At 36.4% G+C, this 22,225-nt stretch overlaps 1 protein-coding gene across 2 annotated transcripts in view; it reads right to left on the bottom strand.

Moving 5' to 3' along the window:
- The window catches only part of LOC131077453 (pentatricopeptide repeat-containing protein At4g18975, chloroplastic), a 74,543-nt gene extending 62,220 nt beyond the window's left edge, over positions 1–12,323 (bottom strand). The window contains exons 1-3 of one of the 2 annotated variants that reach the window (XM_058014943.2): positions 11,783–12,323; positions 11,596–11,685; positions 654–750 (exon numbers count right to left, since the gene is read on the bottom strand). In XM_058014943.2, the coding sequence (XP_057870926.2) occupies positions 654–750; positions 11,596–11,685; positions 11,783–11,856 (261 nt within the window). In that variant the 5' untranslated portion in view covers positions 11,857–12,323. Of the gene's footprint in view, positions 1–653; positions 751–11,595; positions 11,703–11,782 lie in introns of both variants that reach the window. The other variant, XM_059207493.1, reaches the window with a different exon arrangement.
- Between the last annotated feature and the right edge of the window lie 9,902 nt (positions 12,324–22,225).

Here is a 22,225-nt window from a genome sequence, read left to right as displayed (position 1 = left end):
TCCAACACCAACACCCCCCCTTAAGCCACACCTCTCGTGTGCTTGGGGCTCCTAGCTTGGACCTAGCTCTGATACCATGTTGAGACATGGACCAGCTAGGACTTGAACCTAGGACCTTCCATACGCTGCTGGAGTGCTCTACCACTGAGCTACTGGCCTCTCTTCGACTAGTCCATCGTTGGTCCGGGTGTGGCTTATTTCCAACACCAACAAGATGGAGTAAATTATGCTTACTATGTCAACTTGGAGGTGCTTTTTGGTTTAGGTTCCTGCTTTTCAAATCCAAATTAGACCCACATCAAATAACCTTTCATTAAGAAAAAAGATGCAATAACTAAAATAGAGCATCTCTCTATTTCTAGTTGATGATTGGGATGTGGATAAGATCATTGATCATTGCTTACCAAATTAGTTTATTGAAGCTTTAAGTATGGCATCCCCTAAACTAGGCTGCAACATCTTTATATGAAATTTAAATGCCACAGACATGCTGGATTTGTGATTTACCATGTGATTGTGGATAGAATAGCATTTCCCTCCTGATAGAAAACTAATTTGTTTGATAAATTATTCAATAGCACCACTTCAAGAATCAAAACTAAATGCAGCTTTGAAACAATTATTCAATGCTAGATGGAGTAAATCATGCTTACTGTGTCAACAAGTGCACGTGAGCTTTTACCAGATCCAGATGTTGATTTTCTCTTCCATAGGTGGAGTTGCTTTGGAGGTGCTTTTTGGTTTAGGTTCCTGCTTTTCAAATCCAAATTAGACCCACATCAAATAACCTTTCATGAAGGAAAAAAATGCAATAACTAAAATAGAGCTTCTCTCTATTTCTAGTTGATGATTGGGATGTGGATAAGATCATTAATTGTTGCTTACCAAATTAGTTTATTGAAGCTTTAAGTATGGCATCCCCTAAACTAGGCTGCAACATCTTTATATGAAATTTAAATGCCACAGACATGCTGGATTTGTGATTTACCATGCGATTGTGGATAGAATAGCATTTCCCTCCTCATAGAAAACTAATTTGTTTGATAAATTATTCAATAGCACCACTTCAAGAATCAAAACTAAATGCAGCTTTGAAAACCACTGTGAAAATGTTGGAATGAAGAGTGAAGAAACAACATGCTAAAGTGTCAAACTTGTGTGTTTGATCAGAGATCTGTAATTAACTTGGATATTTCAACGTGCAATTATATAACATGGTTTTAGTATTGAATGTGTGTTGATCCAATGCAAATTGCTACCAGAGCTCAACACGCACAAGGCTGAAAATCGAAACGTTGCAGTTATGGCTAATATTTATGTCTTATAACATTTACAATGTTTAAATGTTGAAGCACATACCTATAATGCTGAAAAATTCATTCTTCGTCAACTTCTTTGATTCCTCATACAGAAATTATGTTAAACCACTGAAATTGATTAAATGGTATGCTGTGAATTAAGAACTATGTTTAAAATCAACTCCTAATAGAAAATGGAGTTCTTACTTAAGTGCTGGATAGGAGATAAGCATTAAAGAAATTAATGAAAAGCCTGGAAAAGAGAAGCAACAGATGATGCTATAACTGTGGCACAAGATATATCCTGGAGAAACTCACTTGGGATGAAAACTCCAGCATCAAATATCTATGCTTCTTCGTCAATTTTCATGGTTACAGATGGATACAAAATCGTGGCTCTCTCTTGAGGCATTTTAAGTGTAACAGTTTGTCACTATGGAAGATATTGTGCTTCCTCTACAACACAGTTCAATCTGCCCTAAACTCTGAGACTACTGAACTTTGAAGCAGTACCATTTTCTTCTTCTTTCCCAAAAGGATATTTTGTTCCCAACCTTTCATCTTTCATTTTCCATTTTTCTAGTTCTTGCCTGAGATATCAGAACTGGAGTCCCAGAGCCTGAATTTGAAGGCTGTATAGCCATATTTAGCTCTTTTGGCAGTAAAATACAACAAGAATTTTTACAAAACTGTATCCTATGAAAAGGGAAATTTTGGACAAACTGATAATTTATATAGGATTTTTCTAGTATATATATATTTAGTTTGTATATAATTTTTTGAAATAAGGTATCTCTTAGTATTTGAAAGGCAACTTTGAATGAATGACTGTAAGAGAAAAATTGCTTGACAGGCATGGTCATGATCGTCAAATTCAAGCCCTGAGGTCCTGGACCATGGTTCTACTTTTGAAATTTCAAGCAGATGATTCTGGACCTGAGTTCAATTTCTAGTCATTTGAACTTCATTTGACCAAGTCATTAAGAAAATACAGCAGATTGTATTTCACACTGTTGAGGGACCAAAAGAAAAAAATTTGATCTGAATTCGATGGGTACATGGGGATGTCACCATGCTTAAGAAAATATAATTATATATATGAATTTTCAATATATATGTAGAGATTCTCAAATTTTTTAAAATTTAACTAATATTGAGTAACAAAATTAAGAGAATGACAACAGTATAGCAGCAATAAATATATCATAACAGGAGTGATAGTAGCATAATAGCATTAAATAAAATTATGTGTATCATGATTTAGATTCATAGCTAATGATATAACACTAACAACAATAATAATATAATTTGAATTTCTAATTTCACTGTTCAAAGTTTTTGGTAGACTGACATAAAAAAAATATAGTAATGCTATTAAGTACAGCTATGCCTAATCTGGGCTATCATTATCAAAAAAACTATTAGTGTCACTCTCTGACTAGAGTTGTGGCTCATCCAATGGAAGCCCAACCAATCCCAACTACACCTCCTTCACATCAATCTACCTAAACCTTCAAGATCAACACCCCAACATGCTAATGGAGTTTGTTAAACTCAATGATCTGTTGATCTTGAAGTCTCATCTATAGGTAAGCAACTAGCAACTAGCTCCGCTGCTCATCTATAGGTAAGAATGTTCCTCTCAATCAAGTATATGAAGCCATAAGTAGACTTATCCCTCTCTACAGTAAAGAAACTAGCAATCTAAGAGAGTAGATGAATGGCAAGTTGCTTCTGCTGTGGTGTCCTTCCCATGAAATTTCCATTGTCCAATAGGGTTTTTGGTGCAGTAATGGTCCTATCCATCCTAGCTGCCAATTTGATAAATATAGGGCCCTAAAGATTACAAAACTGAAGCCAATACCCCAAAAGTATGGTTGCATCCTTAACGCTATACATCCTATGAAGAGCCTTCATAAACCTCTCTACTACCTCATCATCCTCAAAAGGAAGAACTTGGCCAAATCTAGGTGCATACCATTTGTGTAATGCCCCTTCCTTGATCAGACTTTGTTTAACCTAGTTTGACTCTGGTTGACTTCTCATGTTGTTTATGCGACTGGGAAATACTCTTTAATGTAATGACTTTTATCGTGATTCTAGGATATGATGTTGGTTATGCATTTTATCTCTATGGATGTTTAGATGTTAAATTATATGATTAAGTACTAACCTTGGACTGACATATCAACTTTATGTATATATCTTGTGTTCGTTTTCTTGTATGGGTTCGAGCCTGTATGGGGTGAGAGGGGATGATCTTCCGTCACCCACTTCGGAGGGACATGGAATGTCACGACTCTCCTCCACCGGTGTGCCTGTATATGCTGGAGAAATATATGCGTGTTTTTCTTGGTGATGCAATTGCAGGTACCGAGCATCGACTCCACCTGAATCTTCAGGTCTGAGCGTGCTCTTTGACCCAATGGTAATGTTGAAATCCGGAGTTATCAGTTAGACCCTGATGTGCCATCGTTCCTACAGAACGAGAGTCTTGTCGAGTACTTCTGTGGTTTGTTGTTAGCCTTGTGATTGCCCGGTCATGTCAGTGGTTTGTCCTGTTGGCCCTCCACGTTGTGTCAGTTCGCAGTTCGTATTTTAGAGTAAGGTTAAGGTTTAATTATTTTTATAGAGGGAAAGAATTAATACTTATTTGGGTATATTATTTAATTTAACAAAAAGTAACTAATTTTAATTGTTTAAAAATTAAGTTACGATTATGTAGAAGGGAGTTACAAATTGAATTGGGTTTAGTGAAAGGAATCTTGCCATGCAATTTTTGGGGAGGTTGTTTTTCAGAGAGGGGGTTTCTATGGGGATCTCCTGGGGGAGAAGCGTTCAAGCTTCCTTTGTTCTCCGATCACAATCACATAGTCCTGTTCGAGGAATTGAAGGGGATTTCTCTGTTTAAAGTTTTAGCAGGCACCAAAAAATTGGAATAAGGTTAGGATTCATGTTATTCAGTGTATGGGTGCCATGCAACCCTACCAAATGTTGCAAGGACACGCCGCTCACCCTACCTCTTATTGCAGTTTAAGGGTATGTTATTTCTCCATTCTTTCTTTTTCCAAAATCCGTATATCCATGGATGCACACCTTAGTCGTTGAGCTTTAGATCTGTATGCATGGAAAGATAACATGTTCAAGCTTAAATATCATTGTTAGATCAGCATGCACTCGGTTTTTGGTAAAGATTAACTCTGCGGACCCATTCCTTTAGGCATATCTCTTATAGATCATCATCAGGCATTGTCTATATTACCCTAACGTAGCTCTGAAGTTTTTCATCAAACCGCTTTGTGCCTTGTTTCTGTTCCCACCTTGCAACTGCATGTCTACCATTTCTAAATCTTTAACATTTTAGATTGCAGGAAATTTAACGACTTCTCTTTTCTTTATAAGCAATGCATTGCAGATCATTTCTGAGTCGATGTGATAATTTTCTTTAAATGTAAATTGTTTGTGTTAAGGGCATCCCATATCTCCTGTAGCTGATTGACTTGGAATTGGTATTCACACGTAGGCTGGTCATCTTTTATCTCGATCTCACCGCTGTGATCGACATGTGTGAATAAATTTTCTTTTCGCAGGCTCTTGGATTGCATGCTGAGCGTAATATTGTATTTTGTGGTTTGGTTTGAAGTGGCTGTGAAAATAAAACACTTTAATTTTTCTGTGTAGCTTTCGTCTGATTTTCTGTGTTGTACTTAATGCCTTCGATGTTGGTTATATTTTTGAATAAAGTGGTCATCACCCTGACCCTTAGGCCAGATCCGATCAGCAAAATCGGTGGCCATGACTTATTTTCCCTCACCTGTGCATACTACCACCGTTCTCCCTCTTATCTCTGTTGCGGTCAGTTATTTTAGTTTTGCTTAATCTTTAGTTACCGATTACCTTAATTGGTTTGTTCCTTCTTTGGTTCACCGCTGTCATAGTCGGCTTAACCCGTGATTTAATACAATATGAATTGTTATTATAATCGTATGTTAAATTCGAAATGCCTTGTTGGCTGTATTCATATGGCATAGCCATGTCTTGGCACCTGCGTGGAAGGAGGCAGCCCCATGCTAAGCCTATCACCACGCTCTGCAGCAATGCATTCCCCTCTGTTCTGTTTTTTTTTCTGGCATATTTGTGTGGACTTCGCTTTCCGTCTATAAATTTGTTGATGAGCTTAACATCTGCATTCCACGGTCCTTTCGGCATGTTCCCTTTATTTTGTGACTATTGACAGCTTGTTGAGTTCTTGCCAGATTATAGTTTTGGTGCATTATATTCCTCCTTGTCATCCAGCTGGTAATCGGTAGGAGTACTGTGTCTTTTGTGTTTGTCAATGCGTTTCCTTTCATGTACCACCGATTGTAAAATCGGTGTGTCGTTATCATATTCTATGGCCTTGTTCAGTATTCGATGGACGTGGACCCAGCACGGGTCTGAGTGTGGCATGTCATCCTTCCTCGTCTATGCTATTTTTTAAGGTTTATATATATATGTATGTTATACATCGATTTTCTTATATAAATATTTTGAACTTAATTAATTAATTCAAATAAATCATTTTACAAATAGTGATAGTCGGGAAATGGGATAATTGGCTTACGTTTTCCTATATGTTCTGAAAGGCAGCAATACCAATATTAATGTGCGAATTATATAGATTAAGTGGTTTTAATTTAAGTTCATTTGGGATTATTAAGTTAAGATTAACCAAAAATTAATTAAGTAGAAATGAAAGGTTAAGGCTTAATTTCAGTATATACAAATCGTGACTTTCGTTCTCATTATCGTGGTATGATGTGTCCCTTGCATGGTCAGAGGTGTAAGTGGATTGTTTCATGTTTTTCCTTTAGGATAATAGAATTAATATTAACTAAGATCAGGTGAAGTAGATGGTTAAAAATTATTATGGTAATCAATGTAATTGGCTCCTTGTAAGTCCTAAATGTTGATATATCAACCATGCTTTTGTGTGAATTATGTCTTTTCTAGGGAATTTAGCGGATGCTGATTTGAGTACTTTAATTAAAGAAATAAACTGAATTGTAAAGATAGGAAGTGAATAGTCAGGGATTAATTATAGTGTTGTAGAGAATTTAGTTATTTGCATTTTAGTTTTGAAAGGCATATATCAACTTTATAGTGTGAATCATATAGACGTGAATGGGCTGTGTTATGGTTTCTTTTTGGATGTAAAAATTAATGTTATCTAAAGTTTATTTGGTTGAAGCAAAGTTAAGATCCTCTATGTTTTAAGTTGTGATTCGATCCCCTATTTGTTCGGTGCTTGGTGATATTGTGATTGCCTTTGAATTCACCCCTTTATAAGTGGGAACTTTGGGATCATGGTGAGTGCATTTTGTCTCCAAAGGCCTTGAGGATGTTAGAACTCATGTTCTTGTGTTTGGTCATCCCTCAATCTTGATGTAATTGTTCCAGTGTTTGAATCCTGGTATTGAACATTGATGTTCTCCTTCTCCTGATGACTATTGGATCAGTGGCTCGTTATGTTGTTATGTGCTAGATGGTCATTCCTAGCTTATTGTTGTGTCTCCTTATTTGGAATCTTGTTCTAGCAAGTGAGTTGAGCTTGCTATGGTTGGACCTTGTCATCTCGAGTATTGAGTGTCATAGGTCTTGTGTTGCTCTAGTTTTCCTAGATGCAAGTCAAGGGGGAGTGGCTCTCATTGGGGGCCAGGACCCAAAGTGGTCGCCAGGGTAACTCAATGAGGGTTTTGTAATCAAGTGAAAATTAATTAATGAACTTGGGTGGGTAGCTAGTTCACATTAAAAAGATTAATCTGGTGCCTCTCTTACTCTTGGATGCTTGTTTAGGTTCGGGGTAAGGAGAGAAGGCCTTGAATAACGTCCACCAATCTTGTCCCTTCGAAAGGTTGGTGTGGTCCACTAGTGTTGTACGGGGGCCGAGGGTCGGTAGAGGTCACTAGGGTAACCACGAGGGTCGGGACCTAGGGAAGACCTACCAGGGTAACTCATGACAACCTAGTGATGACACTCTTCCCTATTGCATACCTAATGGTAACTCTTGTTATTTATCCTTCTGTGGATTGCTTGGGCCTCTGGAAATTGATTGATCTATTTATGAATCTCATGTGATCATAGCCATGTGAGTCTCTTGTGAGTGCAGATGTATGAGTCTCTTGTGGATTATAGACTTGTGAGTCTCTCTTGTGACAATAGTCTTGTGATTCTCTTGTGAGTCATGTTGGTACCTCGTATGCCTACGTTCGTCTTGTGGGTCTGACTAATACCTCCTAGCACAGGGGGTGGACCTTATGGTATCACATGGTTGGGTGGAGTGCTATTCGCACCCATTGGGTTTTGTTCGTCCTTCGTCATGTTTCATGATGGCTCATGGGAAGATTGAAGATTCTCTTATTGATGCAGATCTATGTATTTATTCCATTATTGTACTCTTGGAGATTGTACGTCATTATGGATCCAATGTAATGTATTTTGATGATCATATGTATATCCTCACAACAATGTAATTTGTACTATGATCCTATGGAATTATCAATGTTGTAATTAATAATGATGTTCCTTATGATCTTGTATGTTGAGTTAAATGTTATTGTTTGAGTAACAACGTTGTGGGGCCTTGAGGACTCTAGTTAGTTGATAATCGTTCATCTTGTCCTATCATGTTGTATGTAACTCATCGTACATGTATAATTTTATCCTTAAAAAAAAATCGCATTTTCATTGTTCTTTTGTTTAAGTCCTCTAGGCCTCATAGCGGGACCTTACAATTTGGGATTAAGAACATAAGCAGATATATGAAAAGGTGTGTTCATTGTGTTTAACCTCTTTGTGACAATAGGCTTAATATACTCCTCATAGAATTGTAATCCAAGATCCTTGTCACGAATTGTTTGCCTCATTTGATCAAGCATGTTTCCCAGGTTAGGAGGGTGTATATCTGTATATCTATTTACCCCAGAATAAGTGATATGATATAGCAAATAAATCTACAAGCAACATTTAAAAAATTAATCATATTAAAAATATTAAAAATTAAAATTAAAAATAAAAACAAAGTACAAACATATTAAAGAAATTTGTTTTACCTAATATTGGACCACCAAGAGTCATCAAGCACCCTTTGTCTCACCTTCTTCCCTTCTTCTACCTTTGATTCAACCCACTTTTTCTACTCTCCATATACCATCATGGATTGAAGAGCATTCTACACCTCCAACATCTTCTCAAGTGAAATAAAATAGCTAGTTTATCAAGTCTCAACTCATTTGAAGAATTCATTCTTCAAAAAGATCGAAATATTGCAAGTGAAGTGTGATAGTTACATATAAACATTTGCATGTCTCTAGATTCAGCTACCATAGTCTTCACTCAATCTATGTTTTCCGATGTCTTTCAAAGCATCAAAAGCATGTACACAACATGTAATCCATAAAATATGTTTGCCAGTACTCTCAACCATCAAACCAACTAACTTACAAACATGAGTTGAATGTGTCATAACTTACACAACATTAGAAAGCCCAACCTAATATATGGCCTCCTTCAAAAGGTCGAATTGGTAATTGGCATCCTTACATTTCCGAAAACAATCAACAACACTAGCAAGACATGTAGCAATAATATTAAAGAATTTATGATGTTGAATATCAATCCACCCATCCATTACAATGGAACCACCACTCATAATCCATGTTTCTCTCATCTCCTCCATCAATACGTTCACCTTTGCATATTGTTTGTCGGGGATGGAAGTACACAATCTATGTTCTCCGAGAGGAACATAAGAGGGTCCAACTACCATTGCATGTCTCAACTTTCCTCTTAAATAAGGAGACCTTGCAAAAGATAGAATGGGATGACGTATGCATACAAAATTTCGACCACTAAATCATCAACCCACTCACATTTCTGCAAATTCAACGACCCTACCACTGTATTTTTCTCACTTGCAATACAAGGAACCTTTCTCTTCTCCTTATCGTAACCCTCTTCAACTGATATATTGTAATACTCATCAATAAATGGCAATGGTGTGAAAGGACGTTTCTTAGTACTAGTAGTTTTTATCTCACTCATCCAACCCACTTTAGCATTTCAGCCCACAATTCCAACGATGTACCCCAAAAAACTCTAGCCCCATGTCCACTTTCACCCAAAAAATGACGTCCAACCTTACTATAGCTCCCATAAAAATCAATATTGCAAGCATGGCCCTTGTATTTTTACCCTAATTATCACTTAAATTGGTGACAAACTGTAACAAGGGCTTTTTTGAGTTGAAAGAGCCTTTTGCAACTGCTGAATAGAAGATGAAGGGCATGCAAAACAGCCTTGTGGCGTTCCAAGAAAGCTTGTGTTTGGATTTCTAGAAGAATGAGAACCTCCAACACTCCCTTCAACTTCCCATCTGTACTACCCATTTCATCGTCATCACTACTACTAGTGCTCATTTTCAATGTCAAAGATGAAGGATCAAAGAGATGTTTCAGACGTTGCTAATGCTGTAGAATTGTGGTTTTGAACTTTTTATGTGAAAGCAAACTGGAAAAAAACAATGATAATAATTACAAACTCAGTCATTAACTGTTTTTTGTTATGTTAAAAAACAAGAAAAATAAAAATGGCCACAACACCTTAATGGTCGATGCCTAAAAATGAGAAAGTGTAGCAGTAGATTGTGATGATATGTCTTTGAAAAATTGTGGCAGGCATATGCAAGCACCAAAAATAGTCACAATAATGAAATGGTACAGGTATGAAATTAAAAATATTCAAATGTATCATGTGAAATGATAATAGGGTTAAGGGGCTTGGGAGGTTGGCGGGACCCACACACCTTTTAAAACAGGTTTTTAATATGATGAACTTATGAAGGATTTGTTTTAAAACAATATAAGAAATTCACATGCCATCTGGGAAGTCTGGCTGTCCTCAGGACTGTTGAGGGACGTCTCAGAAATCCCCAGCCATCATTGGGATGAACAGAAGTCCCAGATCATTTTTCGTTCTAATATGCCATTTCCAAAATGTTTTGTGGATTTCAAGGTTTTCGGGACAGCCAGGGGGGCATCCCATGCGATCCTGCCATTTCCAAAATACTATGGGGAATGGAAACAGCAGTCTGAGGGCTGGGGATGCATCCCCAGGTAACACAGTTGTTTTCTGAAATTTTCAACCAGCAGAAAGTTTGCAAGCTCAGGTGCACTTTATAGAAACAAAAGCAATAAGATAGTTTTAAATGTTATGGTCAAGCAGAAAGCTGTTTGCTAATAACACTGAGTGATTGCCATGATTATGAGCCAAATTCTAGCTTTGCTAAGCCAATTGGATGTGCATTGAGGTTGTTGAGTGCCCTTGTTGCCGGGTATGCAGAGATTACAATTGAACCCAAGTTCAAGTTTTGTGGAGCCACTTAGAATGAGCATTAAGGATGCCGAGTTGTTGGGTGCCCCTGTTTCCAGTTATGCAGAGTTGTAGCGATTCCTTCTGCAAAAGTCTAATCTCCAGGATATCAGGATCATCAATATTTAACAACTACTGTGTACATCTTAATGAAGAGTTTCTCCACAGCTGCGTTATGAAGATAACCAAGTCATGGTTTAATCCAAAGCTTTTTTATGTGGTCAAAAAACCTAAAAGTACAAAATCTAAATAAGATATACATGGTAAGAGGAAAATCCTAAAGCAGTAGATCACATTCACAGTCTCTTCCCCTGCTAACAAATGCTTAAAAGGCACTTGTGTGCTAGGTAGGTTCCCCTAGCCATAGATAAAACTGTGTGTAATGACTATTCAAGGAGGTCATCTTGACATGACTTAAAACATGCTATTCACATCCCACAAAAAAGGAAAAAATAAATACAACTACCTGCCGAAACCTTCGATTGTTTACCATTCACCATCGTTCTCACAATGGGGCTCTCATTACCCAATTTAGCCTGCTGGCTAGACAAGGACCTAGGAAATTGCCTTTTCAGGCAGGGCTTTGAGCTTGACCTCCGAACTTCAACAATCTCAAAATCGATTCCCAGTGAGAATCAATGTCGAGAATTGTAAGGTCAATGATACAATTCTTGTTAGAGCGCAGACCATTTTAAATTAAATGCAGAATCTGTGCCCGCAACTTAAAGAATACAGATTACAGCACTATTTTTATTTATCCCCTGTTTATGTCAAGCACGAGTTATTCATTTGAGAAACAAACACGCTATCATCCGACGAACATTCTATATAAATTACATACAATTCATGATATTCTTGGGTATTATCCAAATTTAGGTAGCATAAATACCTGGAGGGTGATTTGTTTTGTCGTGCTTTCAATGATACTTTTAACGCTTTCCTTGTTGGTGAAACCCGTAAACTTATCAGCTCAAGATACCTGAATTTTAACATATTCTTTTTTCAGAAGTCCGATATTAGAGTGGATAATACCAAATGAGGGTCAAGACCGACTATTAAAAGTTAGCTGCACTCACCTGAGAGGATAATGGAAAGGGCGAGTAATGAATTGTGGTGTTTTTATGTTTACTTTGGCTATGCCATTCGCCATGAAATAAACGAGCTAACAGCTCTGAGATATTCCACTTCAGCTGAAAAATGCTTTGCAAGGGTTTATTAGGACTTCGGGCGCCGCTTAGAGCGGGGCCTTACGCCTTCAGATTCAAACCGTATTTTTTGAGCAATATATCTTATAGCTTAGGGTTTAATCTGACGCATCTGCGTTTTAGGATTTTTTACCCGCTCTGAGATTTAACAGAGGTCAGACTACTTTACGCACAAATTCTGTAATTGAAGTTTGCGCGCGCACTTAATATAACTTTCCCTGTGATATTCGCCTAAATTCGCAAGAGAATTGCTCGTTAAAATGCTTCCAGGTTTCTCGTAAACAAGAAAACTAAGGCATACTGATTTCTGTTCCTCTTTCCTCGTGATAATTTTGAACTGCCCGACTGCTCTTTACCGTGCATCGCCCAGATTCCAGTTTTTTTCACAGTTGAGCTTCGATTGTAGGTAGAAGTCACCTTAGTTTTTACCGTTAGGCAATACGAATTAGGAGTTAATATTTTTTATTAAAGAAAAAAATCATTTTTTAATTAGAAATATTTTTTAAATGAATTATTATCTATTTAATTCGTTGAAAATTTCATCTCTTAAAGCTCCTCCCAATAGTATAGTTTGTTTAGAGTAAATAAAAGTAATCATGAAGATGGAAGGAGATGAAGAGGAATAAAAGAAATAAATAGAGATAGACGGAGAGATAAAGATAAGGAGATGGACAAATAGAGAGGAAGAGATAGAGGGAGAGATAAAGGTAGAGAGAAAGAGATTAAGAAATAAATAATAGTATAGTTTGTTTAGAGCAGATAAAAGTAATCATGAAAATCGAAGGAGAAGAAGAGGAATGAAAGAAATAAATAGAGACAGATGGAGAGATAAAGATAAGGAGATGGACAAATAGAGAGGAAGAGATAGAGGGATAGATAAAGGTAGAGAGAAAGAGATTAAGAAACAAATAAGTATATAGGAAGAGTGAGAGATAAAGAGGAAGAGGGAGAGGGAACAAATAACAAATACAAATGACGATGATGAGATTATGATTATGTTAACTACTTTAGACTTGAGACTTTATACAACACAATGGAAGACAATAAGTGCCAAAGTAACCTAGTGCGAGAATTAGGTTGTTGATGTAAGACTAATTGCTATAAGATAAATATTGGATGCCAAAACACATTGAAGTATTATAAACATACTTGGAGACAATACCCATTAGATAGGAGATATCTAGTTTCGTATGAATCAAATATATCAAGCTCCATGAAGTTGTACATATAATATTTGTTTTTAATTTATACTAATAACCATTTACTTATATAAATAAAGTATTGGAGTTGAGGAAAAATCAACTCTACAGCTCCCAAAGATCACCTATATGCAAACCTGTCACAAAAGGAGAGAAGCAAAAAAATTATGGAGGCCAAGAATTCAGAGATCCAAAAAAGAGGAGTCATATTGATTGTGCAATAAGAATGCAATTCAATAATTACAGTTACTATGAAAAGACAAAGAGAGAATCCATATAAGAGGATACTTGAAACCCTAAAGTAGAAAACCCTAAAGAATTATAAGATTCCTAAGTTTAGCTTAAGCATAGAGTACAATAGGCTAATAATTAAATAAATAATTATTAGCTAAAAAAATATTACTCTAACACCCCCCCTTAAGATGAATTTAGGGAGTAGCTAAAAAACAACTAAGGACTAAAAAAGCATGTAAAAAATGCAGGAAAGCAACAATGGGTCCCGACAACTAGACCTGATGAGGTACCCAAGTACAATAAAATCTTTGTAAATTGGAGAAAAAGGAGAAAACCCTGTGGGAACAAAACTCCTCTCTAAGAAGAGATGAAAGCTCAAGTGAAGGATTAAGAAGCCTCCAAACAAGAGTATTCTAGAAGATAGGAACAAAATGAAGAGAATGAAGAGCACCACTGAAGCATGAAATAGCTACAAACACTGTCAAAGAGTAACTGTTGATATGAAGAACCTCCACTGGAATAGAACATGACTAGGTAGAGAAGATTGTAAACTGCATGAGTGCCCTCAAATGACATTACTCAAATCAAATGGCAAACAAAGGCAAACAACTGAACTCGAAGATACAGATGGCATGAAACACCAAAGCCTAAAGAGCTGATCAATCGAACCAAGGAAACATTAGAACAACTGGACAAACCTCCCCATAATGCTGAAAAGGGAGAGGGACAGGTACACTGAAAAGAACGACCAACAAGAATTGCATGACAAAGAACCAGAAACATCGAAGGTGCAGAGAAAAAGTACATAGTGTCATGGAAGGAACACTCACTTGACACACATCATGAGGCTAATGTCATTGAAGGAACACTCATATGACAAAGCTGTTAGGACCCGGAAGGCAACTGGGAGGGGGGCCGGGGGGTGAATCAGTTGTCTAATAATTTCAACCCAATTGATACTTAATCAAACTTGATACTTAATATCGGTAAACCAAACTTAATGTGGGTTAACAGATTAACAGTTAATATCAATACCAGAGAAACTTAATGCATGAAACAGAAAGAGAAACAACATCCATAACACATAACACATAGATTTTAACATGGAAACCCTGTAAGGGGGGAAACTATGGTGGGAAACCTTACCCACAATCAGATGATACTACTGCAGATAGTATGTGTATACAAATAGGGTATGCACATGCAGAAAGGCCAACCGCCTAGAGCACACTGCTCAAATGGGAGTTGCAATGACTACAGTAGGATGGTTAAATCCTAGAATAATGTACTGCTCAAAATAGCATCTCCAATGCTAGATGCAGTACCGATTAAGCTCTGACAATCACCTTCAAACCTTCCTTGAACCTTCTCTATGGTCTGCTCATATGATCTTCAATATTCGTACATACCATGTTACAATACCATAACCTTATATATCATGTCCCACATCTCATCAATTGAGATCTTTCATATATACAAAACCTAAGACCAAATGTGTAGGTCGGCTCACTAAGAATATTACAATAAAATCAATTACAAACAAGTCAAGATGCGATGCATTACAACAATATCCAATCAATAAATCATCTCTATAATGTGTTGTGCTGATTTGGAATAGATAATGCATACCAGTCCATAACCTAGACCAATTTGCTGATAACATCGAATATGTCAACCCGATTAGACCAATAACCAAAATACCAAAACCAAGAATCCAAACTATGTCTTTGACATAATCAAGTGATCTCCAGATGATAACAAGTCATCAACCATGTCGATGAACCATATAACCTGTCGGTGAGCAATATACTAGTGATTGTGCATAAGTCGCTGAACTTGTCGATGGCACAATGTGTTGGTTCAACATTATCAAAGATATCCCAAAGGATAAGTGTTGACATCAATGACAAAACTAATGCAAAACATCCATAATACCAACAATCTCCCCCTTTGCCATTGATGGCAACACTAGATGGAAAAACATCTAAGTGTCAAAAACAAAATGCCAAAAACCAAAAAATCTCCAAAATAGATCAATACCGGAAATCAAAACCAAAATGCAGAGAGTATATATCTCTCCCCCAATGAATGATCTCTCCCCCTAGGATAATGCTTCCTAAATACAAAGTTTTTCCATAGATATCTCTCCCCCTTTGACATCAAATGCCAAAGCAAATAAAAATACCAGAACATATAACCAATTAATAACTAACTACTCCCCAAGTGTGAAGTAGCTCTCCTTCATCAAAGCTGAAAAAAGGTTTCTCTATTATTTTCTGTCGATTTGATGCTAATCTTCAACTGTCTAAGTCTCTACCGGCGAGGGTATTATCCCAAGCTTCTCTTTGAGATATTCAAAAGTTTCCTTAGGCAAAGGTTTAGTAAAGATAATTGCAATCTGCTCTTTAGTATTCACATAAACCAATCTTACTTCTTTTGCTTCAACATTCTCTTTCAGAAAATTGTATTTGATAGAAACATGTTTAGTCTTAGAGTGGAATACTGGATTCTTTGATATATCAATTGTTGCTAAATTATCACAATAAATGATTATAGGTTCTTTACATTTTACCTTTATGTCCTTCAACATTTGCTTAATCCATAATACCCGAGTACAATTAGTTACTGCTGCAACATATTTTGATTTTGTTGTTGATAATGATGCACAACTCTACTTCTTACTCAACAATGAAATCAATCTGCTACCAAGAAATAATTCTCCGTCAGTGGTGCTCTTTCTATCATCTACATCTCCTGCCCAATTTGCATCAGTGTATGCACATAAATCAAAATTTTCATCTTTAGGGTACCATAAACCAAGATTTGTTGTGCCTTGTAGATACCGGAAAATCCTTTTTACTGTCGATTCATAATTTTCTTTAGGATTAATCTGAAATCTTGAAACAATACATACTGCATTCATTATATCAGGTCTTGTTTGTGTCAAATACAGTAAACCTCCAATCATAGACTTGTATCGTGTCGGATTAACAGGAGCTGAATCATCCTTCAATGCCAATTTATCAGTTGTAGTCATAGGAGTACTTACCAGTTTGGAGTTTTCAATACCAAATTTCTTCAATAGTTCCTTCAAGTATTTTGTTTGACATTGAAATCTGCAATCCTAAAAAAAAATTTATCTCCCCAATCATAGACATTTCAAATTCTTCCTGCATCTTGTTAGCAAAGTCTTTACACAATCCATCTTCTCCTCCAAAAATGATATCATCAACAAAAACTTCAATAACCAAGATGCCATCATTAGTTACTTTATAATATAAGTTGTTGTCTACATTACCTTTAGTGTAATCAAGCTTCAAAAGATATTTGTCCAATCTAGCATACCAAGGTCTAGGAGCTTGCTTCAATCCATACAAAGCTTCCCTTAATCTACAAACCATGTCCTTATCATTTGTCGATTAAAATCCATCAGGTTGTTCAATGAAAACTTCCTCTTCAAGATCACCATTCAGAAATGCACATTTTACATCCATCTGATATACTTTGTAGTTCTTATGAGCTACAAACGCAAGAAATAATTTGACCGCCTCAATTCTAGCTACTGGTGCAAAGGTTTCATTATAATCAATTCCCTCTTTTTGTGAATATCCTTTACACACTAATCTTGCTTTGTTCCTAATTACCTTACCATCTTCATTAAGTTTATTTTTGAATACCCATTTAGTTCCAATTACATTTTTGTCTTTAGGTCGGGGAACTAATGTCCATGTATTGTTCTTTTCAATTTGATCTAGTTCATCTTCCATTGCTTTAATCCAATGTTCATCTTGACAAGCTTCAATAATAGATGTTGGTTCAATTTGAGAAATTAAACATACCTCTTCATTTTCCAATCTTCCTCTTGTCATAACACCTTAATACTTATTCCCAATTATCTGATTTTTTTAGTGATTTAGTCTTACATACCTGGGTTTATTCACATGTTGTTGTTCTTCAGTCACTGTGGAATTATCTGATGATGTCGGTGTGACTGGATCCACACTCTGTACTGGTGCACTCTATATAGGCTCATTTATGATCATTTCAACTGCCGGTTCAGAATCTATAGACCTTGAATTTCCTCTAAATTTTTCATCTATCTTCACATTTGCACTCTCAATGATTTTCTGCAATCTTTTGTCAAAACATCTATATGCCTTGCTCTTAGATGAATAACCAAGAAATATTCCTTCGTCACTTCTAGGATCAAATTTACCAATATACTCATCTCTCCTAATATAGCATTTGCTTCCAAAAATTCTAAAGTATTTAAGAGTATAGTTCATAAGGGATCTTACCGGTTTCACCTTTGATGTGAATTCTATTGAAAGTGTAAACCGTTGTATTCACTGCTTCTCTCCAATATACATGAGGTAGATTTTCTTCCAATATCATGCTTCTAGTTGCATCTAGAATAGTTTTGTTCTTCCTTTCCACAATTCCATTCTGCTGAGGTGTCTGAGGTGTTGATAGTTGTCTTTTGATTCCATTCACTTCACAGAATGTATTAAGCTCCTTAGATGTAAATTCTCCTCCTTGATCTAATCTCAAACATTTGATTTTCTTATCGATTCCATTCTCTACCATTGCCTTGAATAGTTTGAATTTTCCAAAAGCTTTTGATTTCTCCCCAAGAAAAGTAACCCAACACATTCTAGAATAATCATCAATAATTAGCATAAAGTATCTATCTTCCTGTAGATTTCTTGTCGAAACACACAAGTCAATATGGATTAAATCAAGAACAGTATTGGCTTTCTCAAAAATACTCTTAAAAGTTGTTCTAACTTGCTTTTCCATTTGACATTCCTTACATACCAGATTATGAGGTTTCACAATCTTAGGTAAAACCCTTACTGCCTTAGTTGAACTGATCTTTACAATGCAATCAAAATTCACATGACAAAGTCTCTTATGCCATAACCAACTTTCATCAATATGTGCAATCAAGCATGTCTTATCATTGTTGTTCAAATGAAAGATATTACCTTTAGTCTGATTACCGGTTACAATTTCCAATCCAATTATGTTCATGATTTTTCATTTACCATTCTTGAACTGTAACTGAAATCCTTTTTCAACTAATTGACCAACACTCAAAAGATTATGCTTCAAACCTTCAACATAATAAACATTGTTAGTATTGTGCTTACCATCCAAAGATATAGTGCCTTTTCCTTTGATCAAACAAGCTTTATCATCGCCAAATCTTACTAGAACTCCACTATATTCCTAAAAAGATAAGAATTTACTTTTATCACTAGTCATATGATGTGAACATCCGAAATCTATGATCCATTCATCCTTTTCTTCAATTTTAGCTGACAGGGCCTGCTCTACCAGTGGAAGAGGAGGTGCTGATTGATCTTCTTTTATTGCAACAAAATCCCATCCATTGTCTGTTTGTTCTTCATTAGAATCATTAGTAACTCCTTCATCAGCATAGTAACAAGATTTGTCTCTATTCTTCTTAAATCTGTATCTCTGATATTCAGAGTTAGGCTTATATGTTCTTTTAGCTTCCTCTCTTAATCTTGCATGTCTATCAGGACATCTAGATGCCATATGACCAACTTTATTGCAATTAAAACATTCAAATGATGCTTTACATTCATACTTACTTCCAACTGGGCCTTTAGGCATTTTCCTTGCAAATAGTGTTTCAAGTTCTTCCAATTCTTCATTTTCCTTTCTGGTATCTTCAAGTTCTCTTGCATAAAGTGATTCCCAATCAGATTTATCAGATGATGATGAAGATGTTGTAGATGATAATGCTCTAAAGGCTATATCTGTCTTAATTGTAGCAACATGACCAAATTCCTCAAGCTCAAATGCTGAAAGTTTTCCAACCAAGGTATCTCTAGATACTGATGTATTGGGCATTGTTCTCAACTCATTAATAGCAGTTACTTTCATTTTATATGCCGGTGGCAATGCTCTTAAAACTTTAGAAACAATTTTATCTTCACTTAAGGATCCTCCACAACATTGTATTTCCAAAACAATTTCATTAACTCTTTCCATAAAAGAAGAAATTCTTTCATCTTCTTCCATTTTCAAAATTTCATACCTGACCCAGAAACATTCCAGTTTTACAATTTTGATAGTGGTATCTCCTTCATTCAGTGTCTCCAATTTATCTCAAATAAGTTTAGTAGTAGATCGGTTTGATAATCCCATGATTTGTTGATCTGATAATGCACTCAAAAGTGATTCTCTTGCTTTGCAATCATTTTCTTGATCTTTACCCAATGTTGGTGGATTAGGTTGATTCGATGTAGGGTCAACATAGCCATTCTTTGTAGCTTCCCATATGTCTCTTCCAATGCAATTCAGATGTGTCTCCATTTTGATCTTCCATATACCATAGTTAGTTCCATCAAGTTTCGAACTGTCCTTCCTGAAAATGTTTGTTGCCATAGGACATCCTCAAGCTGTTAGGCTTTTGCAAAAAGAGAACTTAGCTCTGATACCAATTGTTAGGACCCAGAAGGCAACTAAGAGGGGGGGGGGGGTGAATCAGTTGTCTAATAATTTCAACCCAATTGATACTTAATACGGTAAACCAAACTTAATGTCGGTTAACAGATTAACAGTTAATATCAATACCAGAGAAACTTAATGCATGAAACATAAAGAGAAACAACATCCACAACACATAACACAAAGATTTTAACATGGAAACCCTGCAAGGGGGAAAACCACGGTGGGAAAACTTACCTACAATCAGATGATACTACTGCAGATAGTATGTGTATACAAATGGGGTCTGCACATGCAGAAAAACCAACCGCCTAGAGCACACTGCTCAAATGGGAGTCACAATGACTATAGTAGGATGATTAAATCCTAGAATAATGTACTGTTCAAAATAGCACCTCCAATGCTAGATTCAGTGTCGGTTAAGCTCTGATAATCACCTTCAAACCTTCCTTGAACCTTCTCTATGGTCTGCTCATATGATCTTCAATATTCACACATACCATGTTACAATGCCATAACCTTACATATCCTATCCCACATCTCATCAATTGAGATCTTTCATATATACAAAACCTAAGACCAAATGTGTAGGTCTGCTCACTAAGAATATTACAATAAAATCAATTATAAACAAGTCAAGATGCGACACATCATGTTGACTCAATACATTTACAACAATATCCAATCAATAAATCATCTCCATAACGTCTCGTGTTGATCTAGAATAGATAATGCATATCAGTCCATAACCTAGGCCAATTTGCCGATAACAACAAATATGTCAAACCGATTAGACCAATAACCAAAATAACAAAACCAAGAATCCAAACCATGTCTTTGACATAATCAAGTGATCTCCAGTTGATAACAAGTCATCAACCATGTCGATGAACCATATAACCACTGGTGAACAATATACCGATGACTATGCATAAGTCACTGAATTGTCGGTGAGCATAATGTGTCGGTTCAACATAATCAAAGATCTCCCGAAGGATAAGTGTTGACATCAATGACAAAACTAATGCAACACATCCATATTACCAATAAAAGGTAGATGGCAAACAAAGGCAAACATCAACCCCCCATGGCACTTTATAAGTAGTGCATGTACAATAAGGCACAAGATGCGCAAGATCCCAAGTATATAATGTATGATGGCACTTTATCTCAGTATGTTTGCATAAATAAAATGCTACAATGATCAGAAGAGATAAAATACTAGAAATAGAAAGAATAGCCAAATATGAGACATCCTACTCAAAGAAAGAGATCCCAGGACCTGAAACATCCAAGATATTTACCAAAGTGCTTAAAAGCAAAAAAATGAATAAAATATACCTGGAGCAAAATCTAGAAAGAAAACTCATATGAATGTAAAGAACATAGAACAAGCTTTCCAACAATATAAAGTTTTCAAAAAATGGAGTTGAGATGCTCAAGTTATGTCTCATGGAGTGCAAAATTGAACCTCTAATTTTGATAGCAAAAAACACCATCAAAAAAGAAAAATCAAAAGTTCAAACCTCTAGATCTGGATAGAGCGTGGAAAGATCTTTCTGACGATATAAAGTTTGTCAACAAACGCCTCCGTATGCCCAAGATACGACCAAAAAACTGAAGGTTTTTCGGATGGACCCAAAAGGGGCTTTCAGGTCTGCTGACGTTAGCAGACTGTGAGCCTAAATTTGACAGTTGTATGGCCGTTGTAGGCAAAAAAATAGTCTGCTTGAAAAATCTTTGTCGAAAAAAAAATCAAGTCGCTGCATAAAAATCTTGACTGCTGGAAAATTGCATCTGATGACTGGAAAAGAAAACCAGTATGCAGTTGGCAGTGGGACATCCGAGGGGCATCAGAGGCGGCAGGGCTGCCGGAAAGCAAACAATGGCGCTTGGGTGACGAGTAGGTGGCCGATGATCGGAGGCTAGACCGTAGGGGTGGATTGTTTGAGGTGTAGGGGCGGGGGAAGACGACAGGGACAGGCAACGCCGACAAGCAGCAGTCAACTCCAGTAGCAGGCACACAGGGGCCAAGGGACAAAGGGACCCGCAAGGCCTGCCATCTTTGATACCTGTGGGTACCTTTTAATAAATTCCCCCTCTTTTTAAAACAAATCCGCCCATTATTAAAAAACACACCCTTTTCGATGAAAAATCAAAACCCCTTTTTTAAAAATTTCGTGACAAAATGAAATTTTGTTTGGGAAAAAAAGCACATGCTTAAAAAAAAACCTTCTCGAACTATGTGCTCGAGGTCATACGACCTTGGGCCAAAATTTGTTTTGGCTTCCCAAACACCTGATGTCGAATATAGGCGAATTTTATATCAAATTTTGTGGAAACGACCACCCAAATCCAATGGCAAGGTCCGTTTGGCACCAAAGTGTATAAAAATTCA

This window comes from Cryptomeria japonica, chromosome 6 (assembly GCF_030272615.1).
Source record: "Cryptomeria japonica chromosome 6, Sugi_1.0, whole genome shotgun sequence".
In the NCBI taxonomy this organism is placed as follows: Eukaryota; Viridiplantae; Streptophyta; class Pinopsida; order Cupressales; family Cupressaceae; genus Cryptomeria; species Cryptomeria japonica.
Note: the sequence above shows the minus strand (reverse complement) of the source record. Positions and strands in the feature narration are given on the sequence as shown.